Below are 25,557 nucleotides of genomic sequence, written 5' to 3' on the forward strand. Positions count from 1 at the left end.
TACTATGAATAATGCTACTATGAACATGGTGTACAAATACTTTTTTGAATCCATTTTCATTTCTTTGGGGTATACAATTCCAGAGGTGGAATTGCTGGATGATACGTTAACTGTATGTTTAGTTTTTTGAGAAGCTGTCATACCATTTTCCACAGTGCCTGCACCATTTTGCATTCCTCCTAGTAATGCAAAGGTTCCAATTTTTCCACATTCTAGTCAACACTTGTTATTGTCTATTTTTTAATAATAGCAATCGGCATCAGTTTTTATTTGCATTTCCTTAAGACTAGTGATATTGAGCATCTTTTCATGTGTTTATTGGATGTTTGTATATTTTCTTTGGAGAAATGTCTATTCAAGTCCTTTGCCCATTTTTGAGTTGTTTTGCTATTGAATCACAAGGATTTCTGGGCTCTCTAATCTGTCTGTCTATATGTGTCTTTATGCCATACCAGTTTTGATTACTGTAGCTTTGTAGTAAGTTTTGAAATCAGGACATGTGAGACCTCCAATATTATTCTTTACCAAGATTGTTGGCTATTCAGAATCCCTTGAGATTCCTTATTATTTCAGGATGGATTTTCCTATTTCTGCAAAAATCTTCTTAGCCTGTTTTCTGTAGCTATAAAAGAATACCTAAGACTGGGTAATTTATAAGGAAATTTACTGGGTTTACAATTCTGAAAGGTGGGAATTCCAAGGGCACGGTGGTGGCATCTGGTGAGGGCCTCATGGTGCTTCATAGCAGGGTGGAAAAGTGGAAGGGGAAAGAAGTGCATATGAAAGACAGGACAAAGGAGGATGACCCACTTTATAACACCATGCTCTTTCAGGTCTCGAAAGGACTAACCCAGTCATGTGGGAAAGATATTATTCCATCTTAACCTAATTATCTCTTAAGGCCCTGGCTCCCAAAACCATTATATTGGCAATTAAATTTAAACATGAGTTTTGGTGAGGACAAACTACATCCAAACCATAGCACCCTCATTGGGATTTCCATAGGGAATATGTTTTTCCATCCCTTCACATTGAACCTGTCTCTCTAGATCTAAAGTGAGTCTCTTATAGACAGCATCTAGTTGGCTTTTTTTTTTTTTTCATTTAGTCACTGATGGGGAAGGATTTCTTTGCTATTTTGTTTTCGCGTATTAAGATTTTTCTTTTATTTTTTTTGAGGCGGGATCTTGCTCTCTTGCTCAGGCTGGAGTGCAGTGGCACAAGCACAGTTCACTGCAGTCTTGACCTCCCAGGCTCAAGCAATTCTCCTAGGTCAGGCTCCAGAGTAGCTGGGATTACAGGCATGCACCACCATGCCTGGCTAATTTTTTTGAAAAGATGGGGTCTATGTTGCCCAAGCTAGTCTTGAACTCCTGATCTCAAGTAATCTTCCTATTTCAGCTTCCCAAAGTGTTGATACCAGGTGTAAGCCACTGCCCCAGCAGCTTTTTTTTTCTTTTGTCTCTATTACTGGTTCCCTGCACCCTGTTTTTGTAGTAACATATTTTTGATACTCTTTTCATTTCCTTTTGTCTATACTCTAGATTTTTTTTTTTTTTTTGCAGTTATGAGGATAACATCTTAATATCCTAACAATCTAATTTGAATTCTAGCCCGATTAACTACTCTAGTGAATATTTCAATTCAGGTATTGTATATTTCAGCTCTAGAATTAGTTTTATTCCTTTTCTAGCTCTTTGTTGATATTCTCATTTTGTTCACATGTCATTTTCCTGACTTCCTTTGGTTCTGTTTTCCTTTAGCTTGTTGAGCTAATCAGCAGGTATGTTCTGAGCCTTGGGAGCAGCCTGGGTGACAGCTTAAAGTCCTGCAGCTTTTCCCAGACATGCTAACCTTTTCCCATGTGAGCGCTGTGTTAAGTGAGACGGACACTCTTTCAGGAAGTCCCCAGATGAGTCAGAATGCTGGAAATAAGTACTGCTCTGTTCCCTCTGGTTGAAGGGAGGGAACTGAACACTACTGAAAAGTTCTGGTTTTCACTGAGATGAGAAGTTTATACTATATATAAATAACACGCTTTCTTCATCTAGAAAGACTTGCTACAAAAAAAGTCAGCTGAATTAAATGAATTGTGTACTCACTGATAGAGTTTATTTTCATTTTGATGTAAATGCCTTATCTCATTGTGGACAAGTAAGAAACCCCATTGCTCAGCTATAAACCACACTGACTAGCACTGTTTCAGAGCACTTTTAATATTACCTTACTTGAACTTTTCATGGACTATTTTCCCCATAGTTGCAGAAATAAGAAAGGAACATGGGAAACATAGCACTGATTATTTTTAGTAAGGACTACTTTTTTTCTAGCTCATAAGTCAAAAGGTGTTTCATGTAACAGAACCTCACTTTTTTGCCTTTTAAAAGCAAAGTAAAAATAGAACATAGCTAAATTCAACTGTTAGGTAAGTTATTTCATCTTCTCAGACTTAATGATTTATTATACATGTATCAAAAGATGAGATTAGTATTTGTTATAAGTTAACCATTATGTAGTTATTTTATATGACATGATTCATGATATAGCCAAACCTAGGTAAAAACCTACACTGGAATGGAGTTCAACTATACTTATTACTTTAAAGTAGATATTACGATAATTCTGACTCTTTGTGGACTTAACGTGAATACGTTTTCTAACTTGAAACACAATCCTTCTCCCTAAAAAGCACTGAAATGTAAAACTGCACATCAATCTATATTTAAAATGTTCAATTCTGAATTTGAAGTGCTTAGCCCAAAACAATTTCTTTTAGAAATAAGCCTATTATGAATTGAAAAGACCAACTTACAAAATTTGAGAAATTTTCTTTTTCAGATTTTAGAGCTTATTTCATATGTGATTATCTTGCTTTGTATAACACTAGTCATGTGCCACCTAATAATGTTTCAGTCAATGCCAGACTGGTGGTGGTCCTGTAAGATTAAAATACTCTATATTGTATCTTTTTCTATGTTTAAATACATACACACATCGTTAGCTTTGTGTTATAATCAGTTACAGTAGTCACTACCATAACATGCTGTATAGGTTTGTAGTCTAGGAGCAATAGGCTGTTATCATATAGCCTAGGTATGTAGCAGGCTATGCTAAGTTTGTGTAAGTACACTCTATGATGTTCCCACAACAACAAAATCTTCTAGTGATGATGCATTTTCCTGTCACTAAGCAACATATAACTAATTTCAGCAGAATAGTGCTACAGTAAAGTTCAACACGACCTCAAAAAGCACAAGATGGAGGACTTCCACTCCTTTTGGCTGCTCTTTTTACTAACATCTGCTTGTATATAAGTTATTTACAGTAAGGCATTCTTGTCAGTTTTCCTGAATCGAAATTTATATTTAACAACTTAAGGCTACATTTACACAGAAAGTAAACTTTAAAGTCCTCAAATTTAAGAAAGGAAGCCAAAGAACTTTACTGGTCTACTACAGTTAATTTTGCAAAACTTCATTAGAGTAGTCGAATAATATGTAAGACATTAGGAGTACAGGATTATGAAATCTATTTTATTCTGATAAATCTGGTAATTTGTGGTACTCTGTTAACTCATTCCTTTTTCTCTAAGTTACCCAATATTGTTCTCACTAAAACATTAACTTTTACTATAGTAAAAATAAGCACTGCCAAGAGAAGAAAGTGGTCCTTGTGTTGCTATCTGGATTAAGATGTAATTTTTTCAATTCTTCTTTCTCCTAGCAATCTTTATTTCATAATTCTGTCTGTTCCTTATCAAGTGATTTATAATTACTTAATCATGATTTGGTGTGTACATGTTTGGGTGTTACACTGTTTTTCTTTTCCTTTTTGAGATAGGGTCTTGCTCTGTTGCCCAGGCTCAAGTACAGTGGCACAAGCACAGCTCATTGCAGCCTTGACCTCCAAGGCACCAGGGATCCTCCCACCTCAGCCTGCTGAGCAGCTGGGACCACAGGCATATGCCACACTCCTGGCTTTTTGATTTTTAGTAGCGACAGGGTCTTGCCATGTTGCACAGGCAGGTCTCAAATTCCTGGGTTCAAGAGATCCTCCCACTTCCCAAAGTGCTGGGATTACAGGCATGCGCCACCACTGTGCCCAGCTTGTAAATTTCTTAACAGGAATCCAGTCATTCAATAGTTTGGTCCATTGGGCTCTGCATATAAGCTGTTCATTTTTCAGTTATATGTACTTAAGTGGTATGGAATTTACACGTAGCAGTCAACACGTGGCTATGTAAAGGTATTTAGATTCTTTTAAGCAGCAGTAAGATTTCATTTATATACACACACATATACATATTAGTTTATAAATTACATATATGTGTTGGTTTGCCATTTGTAACTTCTCCACACTCTTACCCTGTAATAACCATTTTATTATTATTTTTTTAATTTGAGACAGAGTCTCGCTCTGTCACCCAGGCTGGAGTGCAGGGACACAATCTCCGCTCGCTGCAACCTCAGCCTCCTGGGTTCAAGCAATTCTCCTGTCTCAGCCTCCCGAGTAGCTGGGATTATGGGAACCCACCACCATGCCCAGCTAATTTTTGTATTGTTAGTAGAGACTTTATAAAACGTTATGTAAAAAGTTTTTTAAAAAATCATCAATGGTCACAAAATAGGAGTAGATGAAAGTGCTGAACTTAATTCTCAGTATTTCCAAAATACTTGTGTTGGAACAAAGGCTAGTCAGAAGGAACTTCAGAGTTCACTTTAAAAATGGGTGAAAATACCTACTTTTCCAGCAAATCGACCAAATTCTCCCTTTAGTATTTACTGCATAAAGGATCAAGAATCCTTGTGTGAACTAGGATTCACCATAAGTAATGTAAATAGTCTAAAGCATCAATTAACATAGTTCATTAAGCTCACAGCTTTGTATTACCACACCATATTTTTAAATAGGAGAAAGTCTCAAGTACCATTATTCTAATAACAACTACTTTTTTCTTTGTTGAGACCGAGTCTCACTTTGTCACTCAAGCTGGAGTGCAGTGGCACGATCTTGGCTCACTGCAACCTCTGCCTCCAGGGATCAAGCAATGCTTCTGCCTCAGCCTCCCAAGTAGCTGGGACTACAGGCGTGCACCACCACACCCGGCTAATATTTGTATTTTTAGTAGAGATGGAGTGAGTTTCACCATGTTGGCCAGGCTGGTCTCAAACTCCTGGCCTCAGGTGATTCACCTGCCTCAGCCTCCCAAAGTGCTGGGACTGCAGGCGTGAGCCACCGCGCCTGGCTTGTAATAACTTTGTAACCATAGTAGAGTATTTTAGAGCTCTCTTTGAAGGAAATAAATTTTGATTGATTAAATAGCTGAAACTTCAGAAAGCCTAAATTTTTCTTCCTGAACCATGTGACATTAGTGTGAGTGGAAACCAAGAGTATAAACCTAAGCCCTACGTACTAAAGAAACAGCATAAGTTAACTTGTTACTGCCACGTCATACATTCAGATTTAAATAAGAAAACACCACACAGAAAACAAACTTTTTTTTAAAAAAGATTTAAGATCATAAATAGGTCATTGTTGTCACAGCACATTTCAGAATTTTAAAAAAACAAACATTTGGCTTTCTAAGAAAAAGACTTAAAAAAAAAAATCAATTCCTCATCACTGAAAGGACTTGTACATTTTAAACTTCCAGTCTCCTAAGGCACAGTATTTAATCAGAATGCCAATATTACCACCCTGCTGTAGCAGGAATAAGAGGCAAGGTATTAGCACTAAGAAAAACAGCAAAATTTCTGGACAAAATCATCTGTCATTTTTAAAAAGGGAGAAAAAGACTAAGTGGTGAGCATTTTAGTGAAGAAGGCCCAGTGTTGTTGTTATGCAGGACTTTCTATTAAAAAAAAAAAAAAAAAAAGAAAGTATTTTAACTCAAGCACATTTAATTCACCACAGAAGAGCTATGAGAAAAGAGAGGAGGTTGGTAAAAATACAGTATACTTTCTTTAAAAAGGACTTGGGAGGAAAAAAATCAACTTACTTAGAAGATCTTATGAAAGGGCAAACATCACATGGAACCCAGTTAGTATTCTACTTTATTACTAGATTTCAGGCAAATCCAGAAAATAGAATAAGATACTAGGTAAACATAACACCTGTAAGGCATTTGTTTCCTATCACATGGCCCATTAGAGCTTAACACCCACCGAGATGTAGTGAAATGCTTAAACTGGATGCTCAAATTAAATTTTTATCCAACCAAAAAGTTCTTTAAATATGAAATTAAAAATTCCTCACTTTTTAACTCTGCCTTGTCTTCTGTGATACCAACTGCACTTTAAGGTTTTACATTTGCAATGTGGTGATTTAGTATTAATTTTAAAAGAAAAATCCACAAAGTGATTGTCCACAGATGAAACATGGGATAAGGTTCCTGACTGAATCAATCATGGAGTGTTAGTCAATTGTAAACTCTTGAAAGTTAAGACTAGGAAATGTGTGTATCAGACACATTAGAGTACAACAATAGGAGAGGAAGGGAAGCCTGTTTGTCATTCCAATTCTGACAAGGTGCAAGGTCTTCGAAATTCTTGTCCACGTTCATGGAGCCATTTATTGGATACTGTGAGAGAAAAGTTATATATTAATTTTCCCCCATCTAATTAGTATTTAGTTTCTAAAAGCTAGGTCTATAACAAAGTTTCAACATGGGATAAAAGTTCAACACCAAAACCAGATAAAGGCAGATGCTACTTAAAAACGTGGCTAAATGTTGAAAACACCACAGATTTTATATATCTATATACACATGTGTACACATTTATATGTGTTTATGTACATACATGTATACATGTGTGTATATTTCCAAGTCTATGCATTTCTTAAAGTTTCCAATGATCAATGTGAGGCTTGAAATGAGACACAAATGGACTTAAGATACAGGTACAGACAGAGCAGAATATTGCTTTATGTACTGTTTTCAAAGTACAACCTCCAAAATACAAAGACATTTTAATAATGAACACAAACTTTCCACTCTAAAGGAAAAACTCTCGGATCAACCATTGCTATTATATGCTCATTAAGTTTCCAAAATACCTTTAAAAAATGTGTATCATATAAAAATGTATCCCAAAAGGCATTAATTTACTTTTTGTGTGTGTCTCTGGTACCATAGAACCCATTCAAAATAGCTAAAGTCAAACTTCCTTCTTAACTCCTTTTTCCTTTACAACCCTTGTATCTACTCTTTATTCATCAAACCCCGACAATTTTCTTTATATCGCTCTTGAATTTATTTGCTCTCCAACCCTTTCACTGATGCTTTCATTGATGCTGTTATCATCTCCCCCTTAGACAATGGAAAACAGCTTTCTAAACTCTATCTCACCAACTAGCCTCTCCTCATTCTAGTCCAGGGGTTCTTAAATACTATAATAATGAGGAGAGATTTAAAAATCCTGATCAGGCCTCACTCCTTAACCTTGTTACGTCCTATATGTAACCACTAAACATGTGGCTAGTAACACAGATTAAAATGGACACATGGGGCTAATTAACATATTAAAACTAATTTCACCTGTTTTCTACTTTTTTAAAAGGTGGCCAGTCCTGCAGTTGCATGTCCCCAAGAGTGAGTGCCTCTTTTTAAATTTTGCACACTAGGTGCTAATCAAGCCTCACATTAGGACCTGGTATCTAACATGTTTGGAAAATTGCTGTTTTAACTTCAGGACCAAATTCAAAAAATAAGCTTTGAAGAAGACTCCCCAAACTTAAGCAGTCATCATCTTCTGTTTATATTTTTATATTAATATGTACTACACTATAATCCATTAGTATGTCTAATCAAATTATTAATCATTTGAGGGGAAGATACTGTCTTATTCAATTTTGAGTCAGTCAATGTTTCTTGGAATAAGTGGAAATAAGAGTTAAAAACAAAATTCTTCATCAAAATTCTGATTATAAATTTATATTAAGATTAGGCAGTTGTTTGGTTGTATCCCGTACAATGTTAAAACCATATTAAGCAAATATGCGGGGGCTTTTGTTTATAAGACACAGATTATAATAGTTTTAAAATACGAAACAAAAATCACATTCTCTTCACAGAAAATATGAAATATTTACCCCATTTGTTGCCAACTAGCACTGGACAGGCTGCATGCCGTGTACTATAATCTCCTTCTCCACTGGCAAACAGATTATACCAGAAAACAGCAGTTCCCTATGGAGAACAATTCAAAATTATCCCCAAGTCTATAATGACAGGTTATCTCTTTCAGTAGTTCTTGTTTGTTTGTTTGAGACAGTGTCTTGCTCTATGGCCCAGGCTGGAGGTGCAATGATGCGATCTCAGCTCACTAGAACCTCCATCTCCCAGGGTCAAGTGATTCTCCTGCCTCAGCTTCCCGAGTAGCTGGGATTACAGGTGCCCGCTGCCACACCCAGCTAATTTTTATATTTTTAGTAGAGACAGGGTTTCACCGTGTTGGTCAGGCTGATCTCGAACTACTGACCTCAGGTAATCTGCCTGTCTCGGCCTCCCAAAGTGCTGGGATTACAGGCATGAGCCACCGTGCCTAGCCGCTTTCAGTAGTTCTTAATTTTCCTTTGCTCCTGCAGAAGAACAATTCTATAGCAGCATTTTATCTTCCTCTAATATAATTCTGAAAATATGATTCCACCATTTTAAAAACCTTTTTGATCATATAAAAAATACCATAAAAATGCTTGACAACAAAAGTATTTGCCAAAACAAAGCTAACAAATCTTACACAGCAAGATGGAAGAGAAAACACCATATAGAACCCATTTTAAAAATGAAAAATTTTAAATACTAAGTCCTGGTCATTCATTACCTCTAAGTACTCATGGCAAGGACCATAAAAATACCACAACTTTTACCTAGCAATAATGTTGTCCTTAAGTACACTACCTTTAAAAATGTAATTTGGCTGGGCACAGGGGCTCACGCCTATAATCCCAACATTTTGGGAGGCTGAGGTGGGAGGATCACTTGAGCCTATGAGTTCAAGACCAGCTTGGGCAATAGAGAGAGACACTGTTTTAAAAATTTAAACATTAGCTGGACATGGTGACGTGCACCTGTAGTCTTAGCTATTTGGGAGGCTGAGGCTTGAACCCAGGAGGTCAAAGCTGCAGTGAACCATGTTTGCACTGCTGCACTCCAGCCTGGGCAACAGAGTGAGAACATGATGTCTCAAAAAAAGAAAAGAAAAAGAAAAAACTGTAATTCATTAATTAGACCATGAATAAAAATGCATCCTTTCCTTAGGGAAAAAATTAATAAACCAAAAACAAACCAAACAAGCTTACTTTTTTGGGCCACACACTAGCTCCAACTTCAGGAAAAACAGTGGCTCCTCCTGCAGACACATCACTCATCTATAAAAAACAAGGGTATTATCAAACGTGCTGGTAAAATAAAGTAAAACTGCCATAATAAAGACTTGATATTGAATACTAGAATATTGGGAACACAAGGACTTGTTCCCAAGGTTCTGTACATGTTACTCAGTTTTTCAAAAGTAAAACAAAACGCCATTTAGGTTTATATACATAAGTAGAAAAAACTACAAAAAGCAAAGGAATGATTAACAAAAAACTGTCAGGAAGGGAAAAAGGGGACATAATTTGGGATAGGCATTTATTAATAGCCAGAGGGAAAAGAAATGACTAAAACTAATAAATCAATACAGAGATATAAATATGTATTTTATTGTACTAGAATGTAATCTCCATGGAGGCAGGAATTTTCATCTGTTTTGTTCACTGCTGAGCATTAATGTCTAGAACAGTACCTCAAGAACAGTAGGTGCTCAAGAAATAAATGTAAAATAAAAATAATGAGAAAAATAATAAAATCAGTTTTGCCATTTCTCATGGTAGGGAATCAAATAAAAATGAGAAAATTATATGTAAGTTATAATCATAAAAGGTAACTTAGAATAAACATGGAAACCTTTTATTTTGTTTTGCTTTTGAGACAGAGGTCACTCTAATTGCTTAGGCTGGAGTGCAATGGTGCAGTCTTGGCTCACCACAACCTCTGCCTTCCGGGTTCAAGCGATTCTCCTACCCTAGCCTCCCAAGTAGTTGGGATTACAGGCATGCACCACCAAGCCTGGCTAATTTTGTATTTTTAGTAAAGACGGGTTTTCTCCATGTTGGTCAGGCTTGTCTTGAACTCCTCACCTCAGGTGATCTGCCCACCTCAGCCTCCCAAAGTGCTGGGATTACAGGTGTAAGCCACTGCGCCTGGCCAACAGGGAAACCTTTTAAATTAAGGTTTTAAGATCACATAAAACAAGGCAAAGGACATAAGGATCATACAGTAAAGATTTTTTTAAAGCAACATAAGTAGAATGTATGGACTGATTATATCACAGGGCACAATCCAACTATTTGTTATAAGTGACTTACACAGAAAACAAAACGGTAATATTTGGGGCAAATGCTTTCCAAGGAAAACAGGGTATGATCTTAATGAGAGACACAGTTTAAATCAAGGTAAAAAGCATTAAATGAGATGAAAGGCATTTTACAATGATAAATATATAATTAGTAATAAACAGCTAAGAACATTTAACCAATGAAAAAAATTAACTTTGAGGAAATTAAAAATTTGTGCATGACAGGAAAAGTAATTTTAGATATTTTATGTGCCCCATTTGGCAATAGTATTTAAATAATGGAAAAAATAATTAAAATGCCATACAACTATTTCAGGAAGGGTGTGTACATTAAGAGGGAGAAATGAATAATCTAACAATCTAATAGTCAAATAATGTAACATACATGAATAGTGGGCCAAATAATACAGCATCAATATTCATAAAACAAAAAATATAAGGAGAACGAAGAACATGTAAACACTAACGGCTTTTAAAAATCTGAAAAGATGCTCAACCTCTCTAATAAGAGAAATGCAACTGAAAGCCACAGTAACTGCTAATTTGATAAGTGAAAGATACACAGATCAAAAAGTCTGACAAACATACTTCACAAATATATCCCACTTAAAATTGGGATATAAATAGGTACAGACTCCTTTGCAGCATGAATTTCTATACTGTACTAACCTTTTCCTGGTTTTCCCTCTGTGATATTTCTCTTTTTTATATGAATCTTTGTAATGTACCTTACATCCTTTTGGAAACAAGATGGAATTGTGAGAGGAATATAAATTGGGAAGGAGGGAGAAAGGGAGGCAGGGAAGAAGGGAAAGAAGAAAAAAGAAACGGGGAAGGTAGCAGGGAGAGAAGAAAATAGATTGAGCAGAGAAATTTGGTAGGGAGTGAGATACTGCAGACAGCAAAGAAGATTTAATTCAAATGTGGGCAAAGGATAGAAAAAGCAATGAAATAACCAAAATTAAGTCTAGATATAGATATAAAATATTTTGTTGTTGTTGTTATCCAGGCTGGAGAGTGCAGTGGTGTGATCTCGGCTCACTGCAACCTCTGCCTCCAATTCTTGTTCAAGCAATTCTCGTGCCCCAGCCTCCCAAGTAGCTGGGACTACCTGCCTGTGCCATCACATCTGGCTAATTTTTATATTTTTAATAGAGACAGGATTTCACCACGTTGGTCAGGCTGGTGTGGAACTCCTGACCTTAAGTGATCTACCTGCCTCGGCCTCCCAAAGTGCTGGGATTACACGTGTGAGCCACTGTGCCTGGCCTAAAATGTCTTTTTTAAGTTAACAAAGTTTATGACATTATGGCAGATTGCATTTTCCAAATATAATACATCCCAATATGGCCAGGTGCAGTGGCTCACACCTGTAATCCCAGCACTTTGGGAGGCCGAGGCAGGTAAATCACGAGGTCAGGAGTTCAAGACCAGCCTGGCCAACATGGTGAAACCCCGTCTCTATTTAAATAAATGAATGAATGAATGAATGAATAAGAATACATCCCAATATGTCCCATCCTACATGCGTTTATGTGACACTGACATTTGCCTGCAGTGGCAGGGTCTATGTGCCCTCTCTCTGAAATGGGGCAGATCTTTGTCATTGCTGTAATAGAATACAGCAGAAATGACATCTGTGACCTCTGAGGGTACGTCATAACAATATCATGTACTTTTGCATTGTTCTTTTGGGATGCTTGCTCTTGCAATCCAATCACTATGCTGTGAGGAAGCTCAGTCACATGTATTGGCCAGAATTTAGGCATTCTGGCTGACAGCCAGCCTCAACCTTAGCCTTCAAGATACCCCAGTGCCAGGCATTTGATGGCAAATGCACGTCAGATTTGAAGCAGGCACCATGAGTTGGGTCCAGTCAACCTCACAACTGTTAAGAGATTCATTAAAAAAATGATTGTTGTTATTTTAAACCATTCAGAAAAGAGTTCTGGAGTGATTTATTTGGGGTAACTAGAACAAACACTATAATCAAAACTTTTTTCCATATATATAAATAATTTTGAAAATTGAATTATGATCATACTGTTTTAAAACTTAAAAGGGGGTAAGGCTTCTGGGGGTTGTAATGTGCTTATTTCTTGATCTTAGTACTGAATACACCAGAAGTGTTCACTTTGTGAAAATTAATCAAGTTATAACACTTAATTTGTGCACTCTTCTGATATGATATACTTCAATGTATATTAAAAAATGTAATTAAGTTTACCGAAATGTGTATGTGTATATACAGAAATTCATAGAGATTCTTATATACACATATATGACTAAACAGAGAGCCTATCTGCCAAAATATTGATTGTCTGCACGTAGTGGCACTATCAATTCTCAGTCTGTCCAAAAGTTTCTATAATAAACATCTAGCTTACAGCCTGAAAAAGCTGCAAATGCAAAAAAATTCTTAACTCCTTTTACTCAGTTGTAAAAATGGTAAATAGGATGCTAAATCAGAGCTACACAGAACAAACACCACATTAAAATGAGTCATGTGATCAAATCCCAACTTAACCTAAAAATTTTAGCCACAACTTACATAAAACAGCCATGTAGCAATTCTATTTCCTGTCCCCAGCTCTTTGAAAGCATCTGGCTCATCTTTCTGTGAATAAAAACACAGCAAATTCAGTGGTGTAAAAATTCAGTAATACAAATACTCCGGTGGCAACTAAACATCAGTAGTAATATCCTGAAGAATATGCCAAAAACAACCCCAAAAGTTTCCCTTGTAATGTCCAGGGCACTATAAGTATCAGGCACTCTTTTTGTAGAGATGGAGTCTTGCTATGTGGACCAAGGTGGTCTTAAACTCCTGACCTCAAACAATATTCCTGCCTTTGCCTCCCAATGTGCTAGGATCACAGGCATGAGCCATCGTACCACCTGGCCTCAAATACTTGCTGACTGAACTTGTATACTGGATACTTTAGACAAGATTACTGAATAAAAATCAGACTTACTAGCCTAAACAACAGCCATTATCTGCTAACTACAGATTTTTAAAAAATTAATACCTACAATTTTAGCTTCCAAAAAAGTAAGACATGAGAGCCACCTCTCAGCTACATTCCTGAAGCTTACTCCCTGTGGTTAAAAAATTTACCTTGAGACTTGCTTTGAACTCATGACCTACTGAAGTGTTTCCTAGTATTTTTCTTTTCTTTTTGAGACAGAGTCTTGCTCTTTCGCCCAGGCTGGAGTGCAGTAGCATGATCTCGGCTTACTGCAACCTCTGCCTCCGGGGTTCAAGCAATTCTCCTGCCTCAACCTCCCAAGTAATTGGGACTATCGGCATGTACTACCATGCCTGGCTTTTTTTGTATTTTTAGTAGAGACAAAGTTTCACCATGTTGGCCAAGCTAGTCTTGAACTCCTGACCTCAAGTGATCTGCCCACCTCAGCCTCCCAAAGGGCTGGGATTACAGGCATGAGCCACTACGCCTGGCCCCTAGTATTATTTTTCTAATAATGCCAGTAAAGTGACTTTCAGCACTTCCATCAAGCTAGAGAGTTAATATCTAGATATTTATATCTAAATTAAAATACAATACAACCTCTTGGCATTTCTCCCAGAAAAATGAAAATGTGCTTTTCACACAGAAATGTATAAACTATCTAAATGTCCTCGATGGATGAATGGCTCAACTGTGATATATCCATAACATGGAATACAGGCTGAGCATACCAAAAATCGAAAATCCAAAATGCTCCAAAGTTCAAAACTTTTTTAGTGCTAACATGACACAAGTGGAAAATTCCACACATAGTACTCCCTAAAGTAGCTCCCCATACACACTACGCCCCACCCAGGATGGAAACAGACAGTTCCCTGTAAGGCTCCTGCATCACAAGAGATTTCTTTTTCTTCTTTCTTTTTTTTTTTGAGACAGGGTTTCACCATGTTGGTCAGACTGGTCTCGAACTCCTGACCTCAGATAATCCACCCACCTCGGCCTCCCAAAGTGCGGGATTGCAGGCGTGAGCTACCACGCCTGGTCAAGAGATTTATTTTCAAACCCATTCTTTCTTTATTGAAGCTGTAATTCTTGTGGAGATTTAAATTTTATTCTAGGGTCTCAAATTCAGTAGCCTACACTGTGGCAGATACTCTTACAGAGCTGCTAATTACCAAAGCTGTAGTTCCTGGAGGCACGTGCCTCCAGCCTCTGTGTTTTGTCCCTTCTTTAATTCTCTAGGTTTGGAATCATCTTTGTTCAGTTTGCCTGTTGGAATACCCTTTACTTTCTTCCAGGCTTGCCAATACATTTAAAAGTATCTTAAGTAATTGTATTGGGTATCTCGGTGGGTGTTTTTTTTTCTTTTTTACTTACAGAATATCTGCCACACCATATTTCCACAAATTCCAAATAGGCTATGAAGTTTTAATGTTAAAAGAACAGAATTAATATGTTGACAAAGAATCTCTCCTTGACCAAACTACTCAGGCTCCTCTGAACTTTATCCTCAACTAGGCCCTGACTTTGGGCTTCTGGTATTTATCTCTGCATTGTCCAATTTGAGCAAGAACCCTGCTAAGTCAAATTAGCCAGAATCCCCCATCCTTGCCACGTGATCATCCTCAAAATCTAACTGGGTTCTTCATCTTCCACTATCCCCTGGGTGATCACCCTGCCCTGACTTCAGCAAGAATCCTGTTAGGTCAGTTTGCTAGAATCCTTCCTTTACCTCTTAGTAATTTTCCATCTACTAACACTATTCATTGGCTATAAATTCCCACTTTTCCTTGTTGTATTTAGAATTGGGTTTAATCTCTCTCCCTTACTGCAAAATCCCACTGCAGTTGCAGTGGTCTCTATACCTATTGCAATGGTACCCCCTTGAATGAAGTCTGCCTTACCATCTTTAACAAGTGTCGAGAATAAATTTTTCTTTAACAATGTAATACATAAGCCTCAGTGAATTTCTTTTCTTTTTCTTTTTTTACCTTACCCGTGCAAAGTCAAAATGGGGTTCATACTGTCCTCCAACTCCATAATTTGCTACCTGTAGGAAAGACACAAAGCATGAAAGAACTATGAAGATTACTATTCAAAAAAATCCCTAAGATCATGGTCAGGTATTTACAGCGAAATGAAAAGTATTTAAAATCAATGAGGCTGGGCACAATGGCTCATGCCTGTAATCCCAGCACTCTGGGAGGCCAAGGAGGGTGGATCACAAGGTCAGGAGTTCAAGACCAGCCTGGCCAACATGAAGAAACCCCGTCTCTACTGAAAATACGAAAATTAGCCGGGCATGGTGGCAGGCGCCTATAGTCAGCTACTTGGGAGGCTGAGGCAGAAGAATTGCTTGAACCTGGGAGGCGGAGGTTGCAGTGAGCCGAGATCGCGCCATTGCACTCCAGCCTGGGCAACAAGAGCGAAACTCCATCTCAATAAAAAACAAAACAAAAATCAATGAGAGTTCCTATGAAAACAGGGATGAAAAACTAAGGATAGCTACTATATTATAATATATATATTTTTTCCCCAATCCCCCACTCTCCCACCAGACAGAGGGTCTCAAGCTGTCACCCAGGCTGGAGTGCAGTGATACAATCATAGCTCACTGCAGCCTCAACCTTTGGGGCACAAGCAATCCTCCCACTTCAGTTTCCTGAGTAGCTGGGACTATAGGTGCATGCTACCACAACCAGCTAATTTTTTAAAATTTAATACATAAGCTAAAATTTGAGAAATCTATTATTTTGTTTCACTAAACACTTTCCTTTGGAGCTTAAATCAAAAAATATTTTCCAAAGCCCCAAATGCTGGCAAACTCCCAATCTACTTTAATAAAATCCCTTTTCTTTCATATTTTTTCCCTGCTAAAAAAGGGAAGAAGTTAATACCAATTGAATTAACTCTGCCAAAGAGCCCTAACAGCTTCAGTTGGTTATGACAATGTCCCAGTGTGACAAGCAAAATGTAAGAAAAATATTTGGTCTGAGTTCAAGTTCCAGCTCTCTTAATTACAATGTAGGTAACTTTGGATATAATCTCAGTTTTCTTATTTGTTAAAATGAGGAGAAGGATACTTAACTCTTTCCCTCAATCACACAACACAATAAAATGCGGACAAAAATCAAAGGAGAACATAATTAAGAATGCTATTGATGAAACCAGGAGAACATTGGTAGAACTGGAACTACTGCTAGAGTGTGTCTTGCTCTGGGGGCCAGTAGCCACAGCACCCCTTCATCCCTGAAGCTAAGGCAGAAATGGAGGCCTACCTGGAGGCCTGACATTCCCAAGCAGAGCTGCCAGCAGTTGTTACACCCTTCCCGGTGGGGCCAAGAGGAATAGAACTGCTCTACCTACCCTTCCCCCAACTCCATGAGGCAGGAGCTGCAGCTGTGCACTCCCCTTCCAAGAAAACAATATTTTGGCAGAACCCTGCATCCCAGGGTTCTGGGCCACTCAGAACAGTCACATCCCCTGGGCCTGAGCTGAAGCAGCACATTACCCTTAGGGAATTGGTGCAATGGCCAAACTGAACAGCTGTACATCCCAGGGCTGAAGTAGTACCCAGAGACCCAGGGAAACAGAGCAATAGCAATGGCTAAGCTGAGAAATGTGCCCTTCAGGACAAATAACTCTAATACCCCTGCTTCCCTGGAGAGTCTGTACGGCTGAGACACTTTCTGGGGAGTGAAGTCATTGCTGTGCTGCTCTCTGCCCCACAGGGCCGAAAACAACAAGCATGCTTGGTCATTCTGGGGTACTTGTTCCCACTGGACCTGGCCTCACAGAGTCTGGGATCCATCTGAGCCCCACCAATCCAGGTTCTAGAGTGACCACTACATGGTGCCTCATCCCCAGGGACTGGAGTTGCCACTAAGCCCTACTGGCTCAGGCTCCTAAATTATAGCCATACCCTGCATCCCAAACTCAAACCTCCACAGCACCCTCTCTTCCCTGGAGCTGGGCCAGGGCTGTGCCCTGTCCTCCAGGGGTAGAATCACAGCTACAACCCGACCCCCTTTTCCCAAGCAGCTAGAGGGTGCCTCAGTCACAGATTCTGGGGCCATGGGCAACCTACATCCAACCCTGCCACAGAGAGTGAACCTGTACCCCAAGACCCAGATGTTACAATAGGTATGCGAGACCTTGAGCCCAGGATCCTGGCCCCACAGCCACTCCAAACGCATGCACCTGGATTGCAGCACCATGGCAGCACATGTCAGACCTGCCACCAAGAAGAGTAGCTGCACATCCCAGGGCTGAAGTAGTACCCAGAGACCCTGCAGGATGAAATCTCGCTCTGTCACCAGGCTGGAGTGCAGTGGCGCAATCTTGGCTCACTGCAACCTCTGCCTCCCAGCTTCAAGGGATTCTCCTGCCTCAAGCCTCCCAAGTGGCTGGGACTACATGTGCGCGCCACCATGCCTGGCTAGTTTTTGTTTTGTTTTGTTTTGTTTTTGTATTTTTAGTAGAGAGGGGGTTTCACCATGTTGGCCAGGATGGTCTCAATCTCATGACCTCATGATCCGCCCACCTTGGCCTCCTAAAGTGCTGGGATTACAGGTGTGAACCACTGTGCCCGGTCATGAATCAGAATTTCAACAAAGAAAGATATCATAAAAAAAGAACCAAACAAAAATCTTGCAGCTGAAGAATTCAATGAATGAAATTAAAAATACAATACAAACCTGCACCAGCACACTTGATTAAGCAAAACAATCTCTGAACCTGAAGATATATTGTTTGATATTACTCAGAGGAAAGAAAAAAAAGGAAACAAGAATGAAAAAGGATAAAGACAGCCTACAAGACTTACGGGGCACTATTAAACATTTCTATTACAGGAGTTCCAAAAGGAGAAGAGAGAGTAAAAGGCATAGAAAACCTATTTAATAATAGCTGAAAACTTCCCAGGTCTGGGGAGAGATAAGGGTATCCAACTCCAGGAAGTTCGAAAGTCCCCAAATAGATTTAACCCAAAAAGGTCTTCTCTGAAGCACATTTTAATCAAATTTTCAAACATCAAAGACAAAGAATTCTAAGAACAGCAAGATAACTAGATTAACAAAAAAAAAAAAAAAGGAAGATTCAAATAAGCACAATCAGAAATAACAAAGGTGACAGTACAACTGACCCCGAAGAAATATAAAAAGTCCCCAGAGACTATTATGAACACCTCTATGCACACAAACTAAAAAACACAGAAGAAATGGATAAATTCCTGGAAACACACAACCACCCAAGATTGAACTAGGAAAAACTGAAACCCTGAACAGTCCAATAAGGAGTTCTGAAATTGAATTTTAATTTAAAAAACCTACTCACCAAAAATAGCTCTGTACTACATGGATTCACAGCTGAATTTTACCAAAGAAGAGCTAGTACCAATCCTATTGCAATTATTCCGAAAAATTGAGGAGGAAAGACTCCTCCCTAACTCATTTTATGAAACCAGCATCATTCTAATACCAAAACCCAGCAGAGAGATGATGAAAAAAGAACACTTCAGGCCGCTATTCCTGATGAACAGAGACACAAAAATACTCAAAAAATACTAGAAAACAAAACCTAGCAGCACATCAAAAAGTTAATTTACTGTAGTCAAGTAGGCTTTATTCATGGGATGCTAGGTTGGTTCAATAAATGTAATTCACCACATAAATAGAATTTTAAAACATATGATCATCTCCATAGATGGAGAAAAGGCTTTCAAACATCCCAGCCAGGTACAGTGGCTCACACCTGTAATCCCAGCACTTTGGGAGGCCAAGGCAGGTGGACCATCTAAGGTCAGGAGTTCAAGACCAGCTTGGCCAACATAGTGAAACCCTATCTCTATTAAAAATACAAAAATTAGCTGGGCATAGTGGCGGGGGCCTGTAATCCCAGTTACACAGGAGGCTAAGGCAGGAGAATTGCTTTAACCCGGGAGGCAGAAGTTGCAGTGAGCCGAGATCACGCCACTGCACTCCAGCCTGGGCAACAGAGTAAGACTTCATCTCAAAATAAATTTTTTAAAAAAGAAATAAAAGATATTAGCAAGGATGAGGAGCATGCTCATACACTGCTGGTGGAAATGTAAATTAGTACAATCACTATGGAGAACAGTATAGAAGTTCCTTAAAAAACTAAAAATATATCTACTATATGATCCAGCAATCCCAATGCCAAGTATATATCCGAAAGAAACGAAGTTAGCATGATAAAGAGATAACCACATTCCCATGTTTATTGCAGGACTATTCACAATAGCCAACATATGGAATGAACTTAAGTGTCCATCAACAGATGAATGGATAAAGAAAATGTGGTGCTTATAGATAATGAAACACTATTCAGCCACAAGAAGAATGAAATCTTGTCACTTGTGGAAATATGGATGAAACTGGAGTTCATTATATTAAGCAAAATAAGCCCAGCACAGAAAGACAAATATCACATGTTCTCACTCACATATGGGAGCTAAAAATGTTGATCTCATGGAGGCAGAGGATGATGGTTACCAGAGCTGGGAAGGGTGGGTGGGATAGGGAAAAGCGGGGAGAATAAAGAAAGGTTGGTTAATGGGTATAAAAGTACAGTTAGATGGAAGAAATAAGTTCTAGTGTTCAATAGCACAGTAGGGTGACCATAGTTTATTTTTATTTTTATTTTTTGGGGGACAGCGTTTCACTCTAGCTGCCCAAGCTGGAGTGCAATGAATGGCTCGATCTTGGCTCACTACAACCTCCGCCTCCTGGGTTCAAGCGATTCTCCTACCTCAGCCTCCTGAGTAGCTGGGACTACAGGCATGTGCCACTGTGCCCAGCTAATTTTGTATTTTTAGTGAAGACGGGGTTTTACCATGTTGGCCAGGGTGGTCTCGATCTCCTGACCTTGTGATCTGCCCAACTCAGCCTCCCAAAGTGCTGGGATTACAGGCGTGAGCCACCGTACCCGGCCAATTTATTATTGTATATTTAAAAATAGCTAGAAAAGATTTGAAATGCTCCTTAAAAAAACTGTTTGAGGTGACAGGTATCTTAATTACCCCGACTTCATCATTACACATTTACGCATGTATCAAAATATCACAAGTACACCATAAATATGTACAATTTTTATTAATAAAAACATAAGATCATGTGTTCTGACAAAGATAGAGTAGGGTGGCATCAAACCATATCACTATAAAACACACACACACAAAATAAAGTTTTAAAACTTAATTAGAAAAAGGGAACTAACTGCTTTAAGAATACATTTTGGTCTTCTGATTAACTGATGGTTTATTATTTAAAGTTGAAAAGAGGCCGGGCACAGTGGATCATGCCTATAATCCCAACACGTCGGGAGGCCAAGGCAGGCAGATCACTTGAGGCCAGGAGTTTGAGACCAGCCTGGCCAACATGGTGAAACCCCATCTCTACTAAAAATACAAAAATTAGCTAGGTGTGGTGGCATGTGCCTATAGTCCCAGCTACTAAGGAGGCTGAGCCGTGAGAATCACTTGAGCCCAGGGGGCACAGGTCACAGTGATCCAAGATCGCACCACTGCACTCCAGTGAGACTGTCACCAAAAAAAAAAAAAAAAAAAAAAAAGTTGAAAAGAAGCAAAAATATCACCTTTCTAATGAACTTATGAGCTGCATACTGACTGCATCTGTCTTAGAATTTTGCAACCAGCCCAGGTGCAGTGGAGCATGCCTGTAATCCAGCACTTTGGGAGGCCAAGGCAGGTGGATCACTTGAGGTCAGGAGTTCAAGACCAGCCTGGTCAACATGGTAAAACCCTGTCTCTACTAAAAATACAAAATTAGCTGGGTGTGGTGGTACATGCCTATAATCCCAGCTACTAGGGAGGCTGAGGCAGTAGAATCGCTTGAATCGGGAGACAGAGGTTGTATGAGCCGAGATCACGCCACTGCACTCCAGCCTGAGCCACAGACCGACTCTGTCTCAAGAAATTAATAAATAAATAAATATTGCAACCAGAAAGGCTATAATAAAGGCATTGGTTAATAAAGGCATTGGGTTTTTTTTTTTAGTGCACATTTTGATAATTTCAAAAAATCTAATACAGAAAAGGGAACTCAAATATTTTAAAAAGTATTTTTCTACAGGAAAATACTAAAGAATAGTAAATAATGTCTGACAAAGGGGAAGACTAAGCTATTTCTTTTCTCTGGTTTATAGGCCTATGCTTAATTTTTTACTATTGAAACCAAATAAGATTATTATACACTGATTTTATGTTCATTCCCTATAACTAACATTCCTGTATGTACCAGTTTACTACACATACTTTGAGTCAAGTTGTGATTATGATGGAGTGAAGAATTACTATTTCAGGACAGCTGCTTTTGATGACAAATGATTTGTAGACATAAGAGAAGTGATGAAAAAAGTCGGTCCTATGATTCATTATTAAAATAAAGGAAAACTAGTTGCTTTAAAAGAAAGAAAAAGAGAAATTATTTTTTAAAACCCACCCTGGCCACTTGACAGGTAAACTGAAGCCTGGGGATGGAAAAAAAAATTACAGTGTACTAAGTATTAGTGATATATATTTTTCATTTCCCTAGACATCTATATTTAGCAGTTAAGAGTTGTCATGTTTTGACAATTAATGTAAAAGTCACAGAACAATCATAATTTTCCTCATTAATTATCAAAACCACTTTGCATGGTTGCAGCTTACAGGGTCACTTTTTACAGTCCCAAACTATTATGCAAATTGAGAACTGCCTGTTCATCATCAGGAAATCTCCTCTAAAGCATCTCTTGAAGTGTAAGAATGACTTAAGGATAATGTGATTACCTACCTGTAATTCCTCTGCTGTGGAAACATCTAGTCCTGTTAGATCTTGTATTCTCATATTAATTCGAGACACCACAGGGTTTTCATAGCCAGAGAGCCAGGCACTAAAAATAAGAAGAAAATATTAATTTTACTGATAATGTTTCATTACATGGAGACTAATAGCTGTTATTATGAAAGCCACAATATTTAAAATATAGGACAATAAACCTTTACTGAAGGCATTTAGTTCATTTTCTTGTTTAGTATTCATCTTTATTAATGGATACTATAATTTTTTTTAAATGACGTTCTGTTAGAGGTTAGAAAGAAAAAACTAACCTCATTTATTATAACGCTTCTATGAAAACAGTTGGATTAATGTAAGGAGGCTATATTGAAGGCCACTAACATTGAGAACTTCAAAAAATTCCTTTAAAAAAACCACAGCAAACAAAACAACTGTTCCTTCCAGGTAAGGTACAGGAACTGACTAGGGGGAAGTCATGGGGTCTTTAGCCTAATCTACATAATGCTAATATTTTATAGGAAAAAAAGTTCTGCTTAAATTAAGTTTTGAAAAGGTATCCAAACACACCTACTGAAGGATGGACAGTAACAAGTGTTGGTAAGGATGTGAAGAAACTGGAGCCCTCATACATTGCAGATGGTAATGTAAAAGGTGCAGTCACTTTGGAAAACAGTTTGGTAGTTGCTCAAAATGCTAAACACAGTTACCAAATGACCCAGCAATTTACTTCTAGGTATATATCCAAGATAAAATTTTATGTCCATACAAAAACTTGTACAGACACGTTACGGCAGCATTACGTATGATAGCCAAAAAGTAGAAATGACCCAAATATCCATCAATTTATCAATGGATACCTAAAATGTGGAATTATCTATGAACTGGAATATTATTGTGTCACGAAAAGGAATAAAGTACTGGCAGGCACAGTGGCTCATTCCTGTAATCCCAGCACTATGGGAGGCCAAGGTGGAAAGGTCTCTTGAGGTCAGGAGTTTGAGACAAGCCTGGGCAACAGTGAGACCCCAACTCTACAAAAAATTTTTAAAAATTAGCTGGGCATGGTGGTATGCACCTGTAGTTTCAGCTACTCTGGCAGCTGAGGCAAGAGAGCCACTTGAGCATAGGAGTTCAAGGCTGCAGTGAGTTATGATCACACCAATGCACTCCAACCTTGGCGACAGAGCAAGACCCTGTCTCTACAAACATGCTACAACACGGATGAAACATCATATTAAGTCAAAAAATACAAAAGGTTACGTGTTATTTAATACCACTTCTGTGAAATATACAGAATAGGTAAATGAATAGAGAATAGAAAGTAGATTAGTGGTTGCCAGGGGATGGGGCTGGGGGGAATGGGTAATGACTTCTAATGGGTACAGGATTTTTTTTGAGTGACGAAAATGTTGTGGAATTAGACACTGGTTATAGTTGCTGTAAGGCCGGTGCCTCCTTGGGAGCCGAATGGACACGCCCTTCTCTCTCCGCGCCTAAAAACTACATCATCATTCTGAGTGCATTGCTCAGCATTTGCCCTCTCCACACGGGCTCCCCCTTGCCCATTTCCGCATTCCAATCTCAGCCCTGCACCCGCCAGAAATTTTGAAAAGGCCCGCCAAGAACCTGCCCTATGGTAGCTCCCCCCGTACGTCCTCGACCAGCCCCTCGTCCATGCTCACTCCCTTCATACCCAATGGAAATGCCCCCACTTTGTTCACCTCGCCCGTCCCCAGTCTTTTAATACCCAATAGAACTACCTTGTCTTTGTTTCCCCCATAGTCAATCAGCTACTTCTACTCCCTATAAAACCCCACGCCCCAAGAAGAGAAGCCGACTTCTTTGGCCCCTTTTCCAGGACCACAGAACCTCGCCCAGGAGCTGAATAAATTGGCTTTTAATTTCCTCACTCCGGTCTCTGTTACCTCCTTAAACTCGATGAGAAGTCTAACAGTTGCACAAGGCTAAAGACCACTGAAATGCATACTTTAAAATCATGTATTTTATGATATGGGAACTGTATCTTAATTTTAAATGGCATCCCCAAATTCAGCTACATCCCTTTTTTACGTGTGCTTTTACCCAATCAGTCCTTTGCTTTCTTCACTTCTCTCACTGAGCTTTGATTCCATAGTTTGTCAATTAAACATTCTTTCTAAATGCTTAAATTCAACTGTCTGTCAAACACAATCCTGGATGAATCTCTCTTTTTCTCCAAGCTTATATCTGTGTCACCAAACCCTACTGGAGAAAGTCATGAAATAGGGCAGATATGTTCCACTAAAAATTCATGAATACCAACTTCAAATGGGCCCTTCACTTTTACTTCCTCTTCCACTCTGAACCCTAACTCACTTCAGCTGCTCCCTTCAGCCTCTCCCTTCACTCAGTAGATAACGTATCTCCTACTTCATAGAGGAAATAAACACCATTACAACTTAATTAAAAATTACTTCCCCAACTCTGTATATCCCTCCAGCCACCAACCTTTCTTCTCCCTCTTCAAGCTAACTTTGTCAGATTCCTCATCTCTGAACCCATTGGAGTCTAGCTTTAGTCACTTACCACTTCATCAAAATTGCTCTTGCTAATGTTACCCATAACCCTATTGTGCTTCTAAATCTAATGACATTTTCCAATTCTCATTGTATTTGTTCCTTTGGTAACATTTGTGACAACATTAATCCTTTTGGAAACTCTCTGAAACACTCAAGCTCCAGGCATTCCTCCAGTGTCTCAGGCTGCTTTGTCTTGATCTCCTAATTTATAGCCTCCAACACTGTATTCTGCCTCCCTCTCAGAACTGCAGCAACATTTCCTCAAGAACACATTTCCTCTAGTCCTAAGGCTAGTGCATATGCTCTTCTCTCTGCCCCGAATATTCTTTTTCACTTTGCAAAATTAAGACTTTGGATAACACCTTGGTTACCACTTCTTTAGAGGAGCTTTCCTTTACCTCTCCCCCTGCCAGACAAAGTCAAAGCTTCCAGAGACAGAGAGAGCGAGCAAGCATGGCAGAGAGAAAGAAAGTGTGTGTGTTTCTTTACTAAGAGGAAGAAGAAAGATGACATGGAGAAGAAAGAAGTTTTTACTAATCCCAACGTGAAACTAACATGACATCCTATTAGAATTAAACCAGGGCAGATACACAATATGGTGGATTCTTAGAATGAATCTAAGATTTATCCTATATTACTAAAACTATGTGCTTGATGATCTCTTGCCAATTTTTTCTGGCTATGTATTATAGAATTCCTCAGTGTAGCAAAAATGGGAAGAATCAAAGTGTTATTGTTGTAAAGAAAATAGCTAATAAGTATATTAAGAACTTTTTCCTTCCAATTCTGCCCAAGTTCCTGGTAGAACTAATCT

The 25,557-nt window shown here is 38.6% G+C and overlaps 1 protein-coding gene across 3 annotated transcripts in view; it reads right to left on the reverse strand.

Moving 5' to 3' along the window:
* Positions 1 to 5,857: 5,857 nt before the first annotated feature.
* P4HA1 (prolyl 4-hydroxylase subunit alpha 1) overlaps positions 5,858 to 25,557 on the reverse strand; it is an 87,172-nt gene continuing 67,472 nt past the window's right edge. For 2 of the 3 annotated variants that reach the window (XM_064374269.1, XM_064374268.1), the window contains exons 10-15: positions 22,176 to 22,279; positions 15,363 to 15,412; positions 12,949 to 13,014; positions 9,301 to 9,369; positions 8,092 to 8,188; positions 5,858 to 6,580 (exon numbers count right to left, since the gene is read on the reverse strand). In XM_064374269.1, the coding sequence (XP_064230339.1) occupies positions 6,510 to 6,580; positions 8,092 to 8,188; positions 9,301 to 9,369; positions 12,949 to 13,014; positions 15,363 to 15,412; positions 22,176 to 22,279 (457 nt within the window). In that variant the 3' untranslated portion in view covers positions 5,858 to 6,509. The remainder of the gene's footprint in view (positions 6,581 to 8,091; positions 8,189 to 9,300; positions 9,370 to 12,948; positions 13,015 to 15,362; positions 15,413 to 22,175; positions 22,280 to 25,557) is intronic. The other variant, XM_064374270.1, reaches the window with a different exon arrangement.

This window comes from Aotus nancymaae, unplaced genomic scaffold (assembly GCF_030222135.1).
Source record: "Aotus nancymaae isolate 86718 unplaced genomic scaffold, 86718_ANA_hifiasm-v0.15.2.pri h1tg000010l, whole genome shotgun sequence".
Classification (NCBI taxonomy): Eukaryota; Metazoa; Chordata; class Mammalia; order Primates; family Aotidae; genus Aotus; species Aotus nancymaae.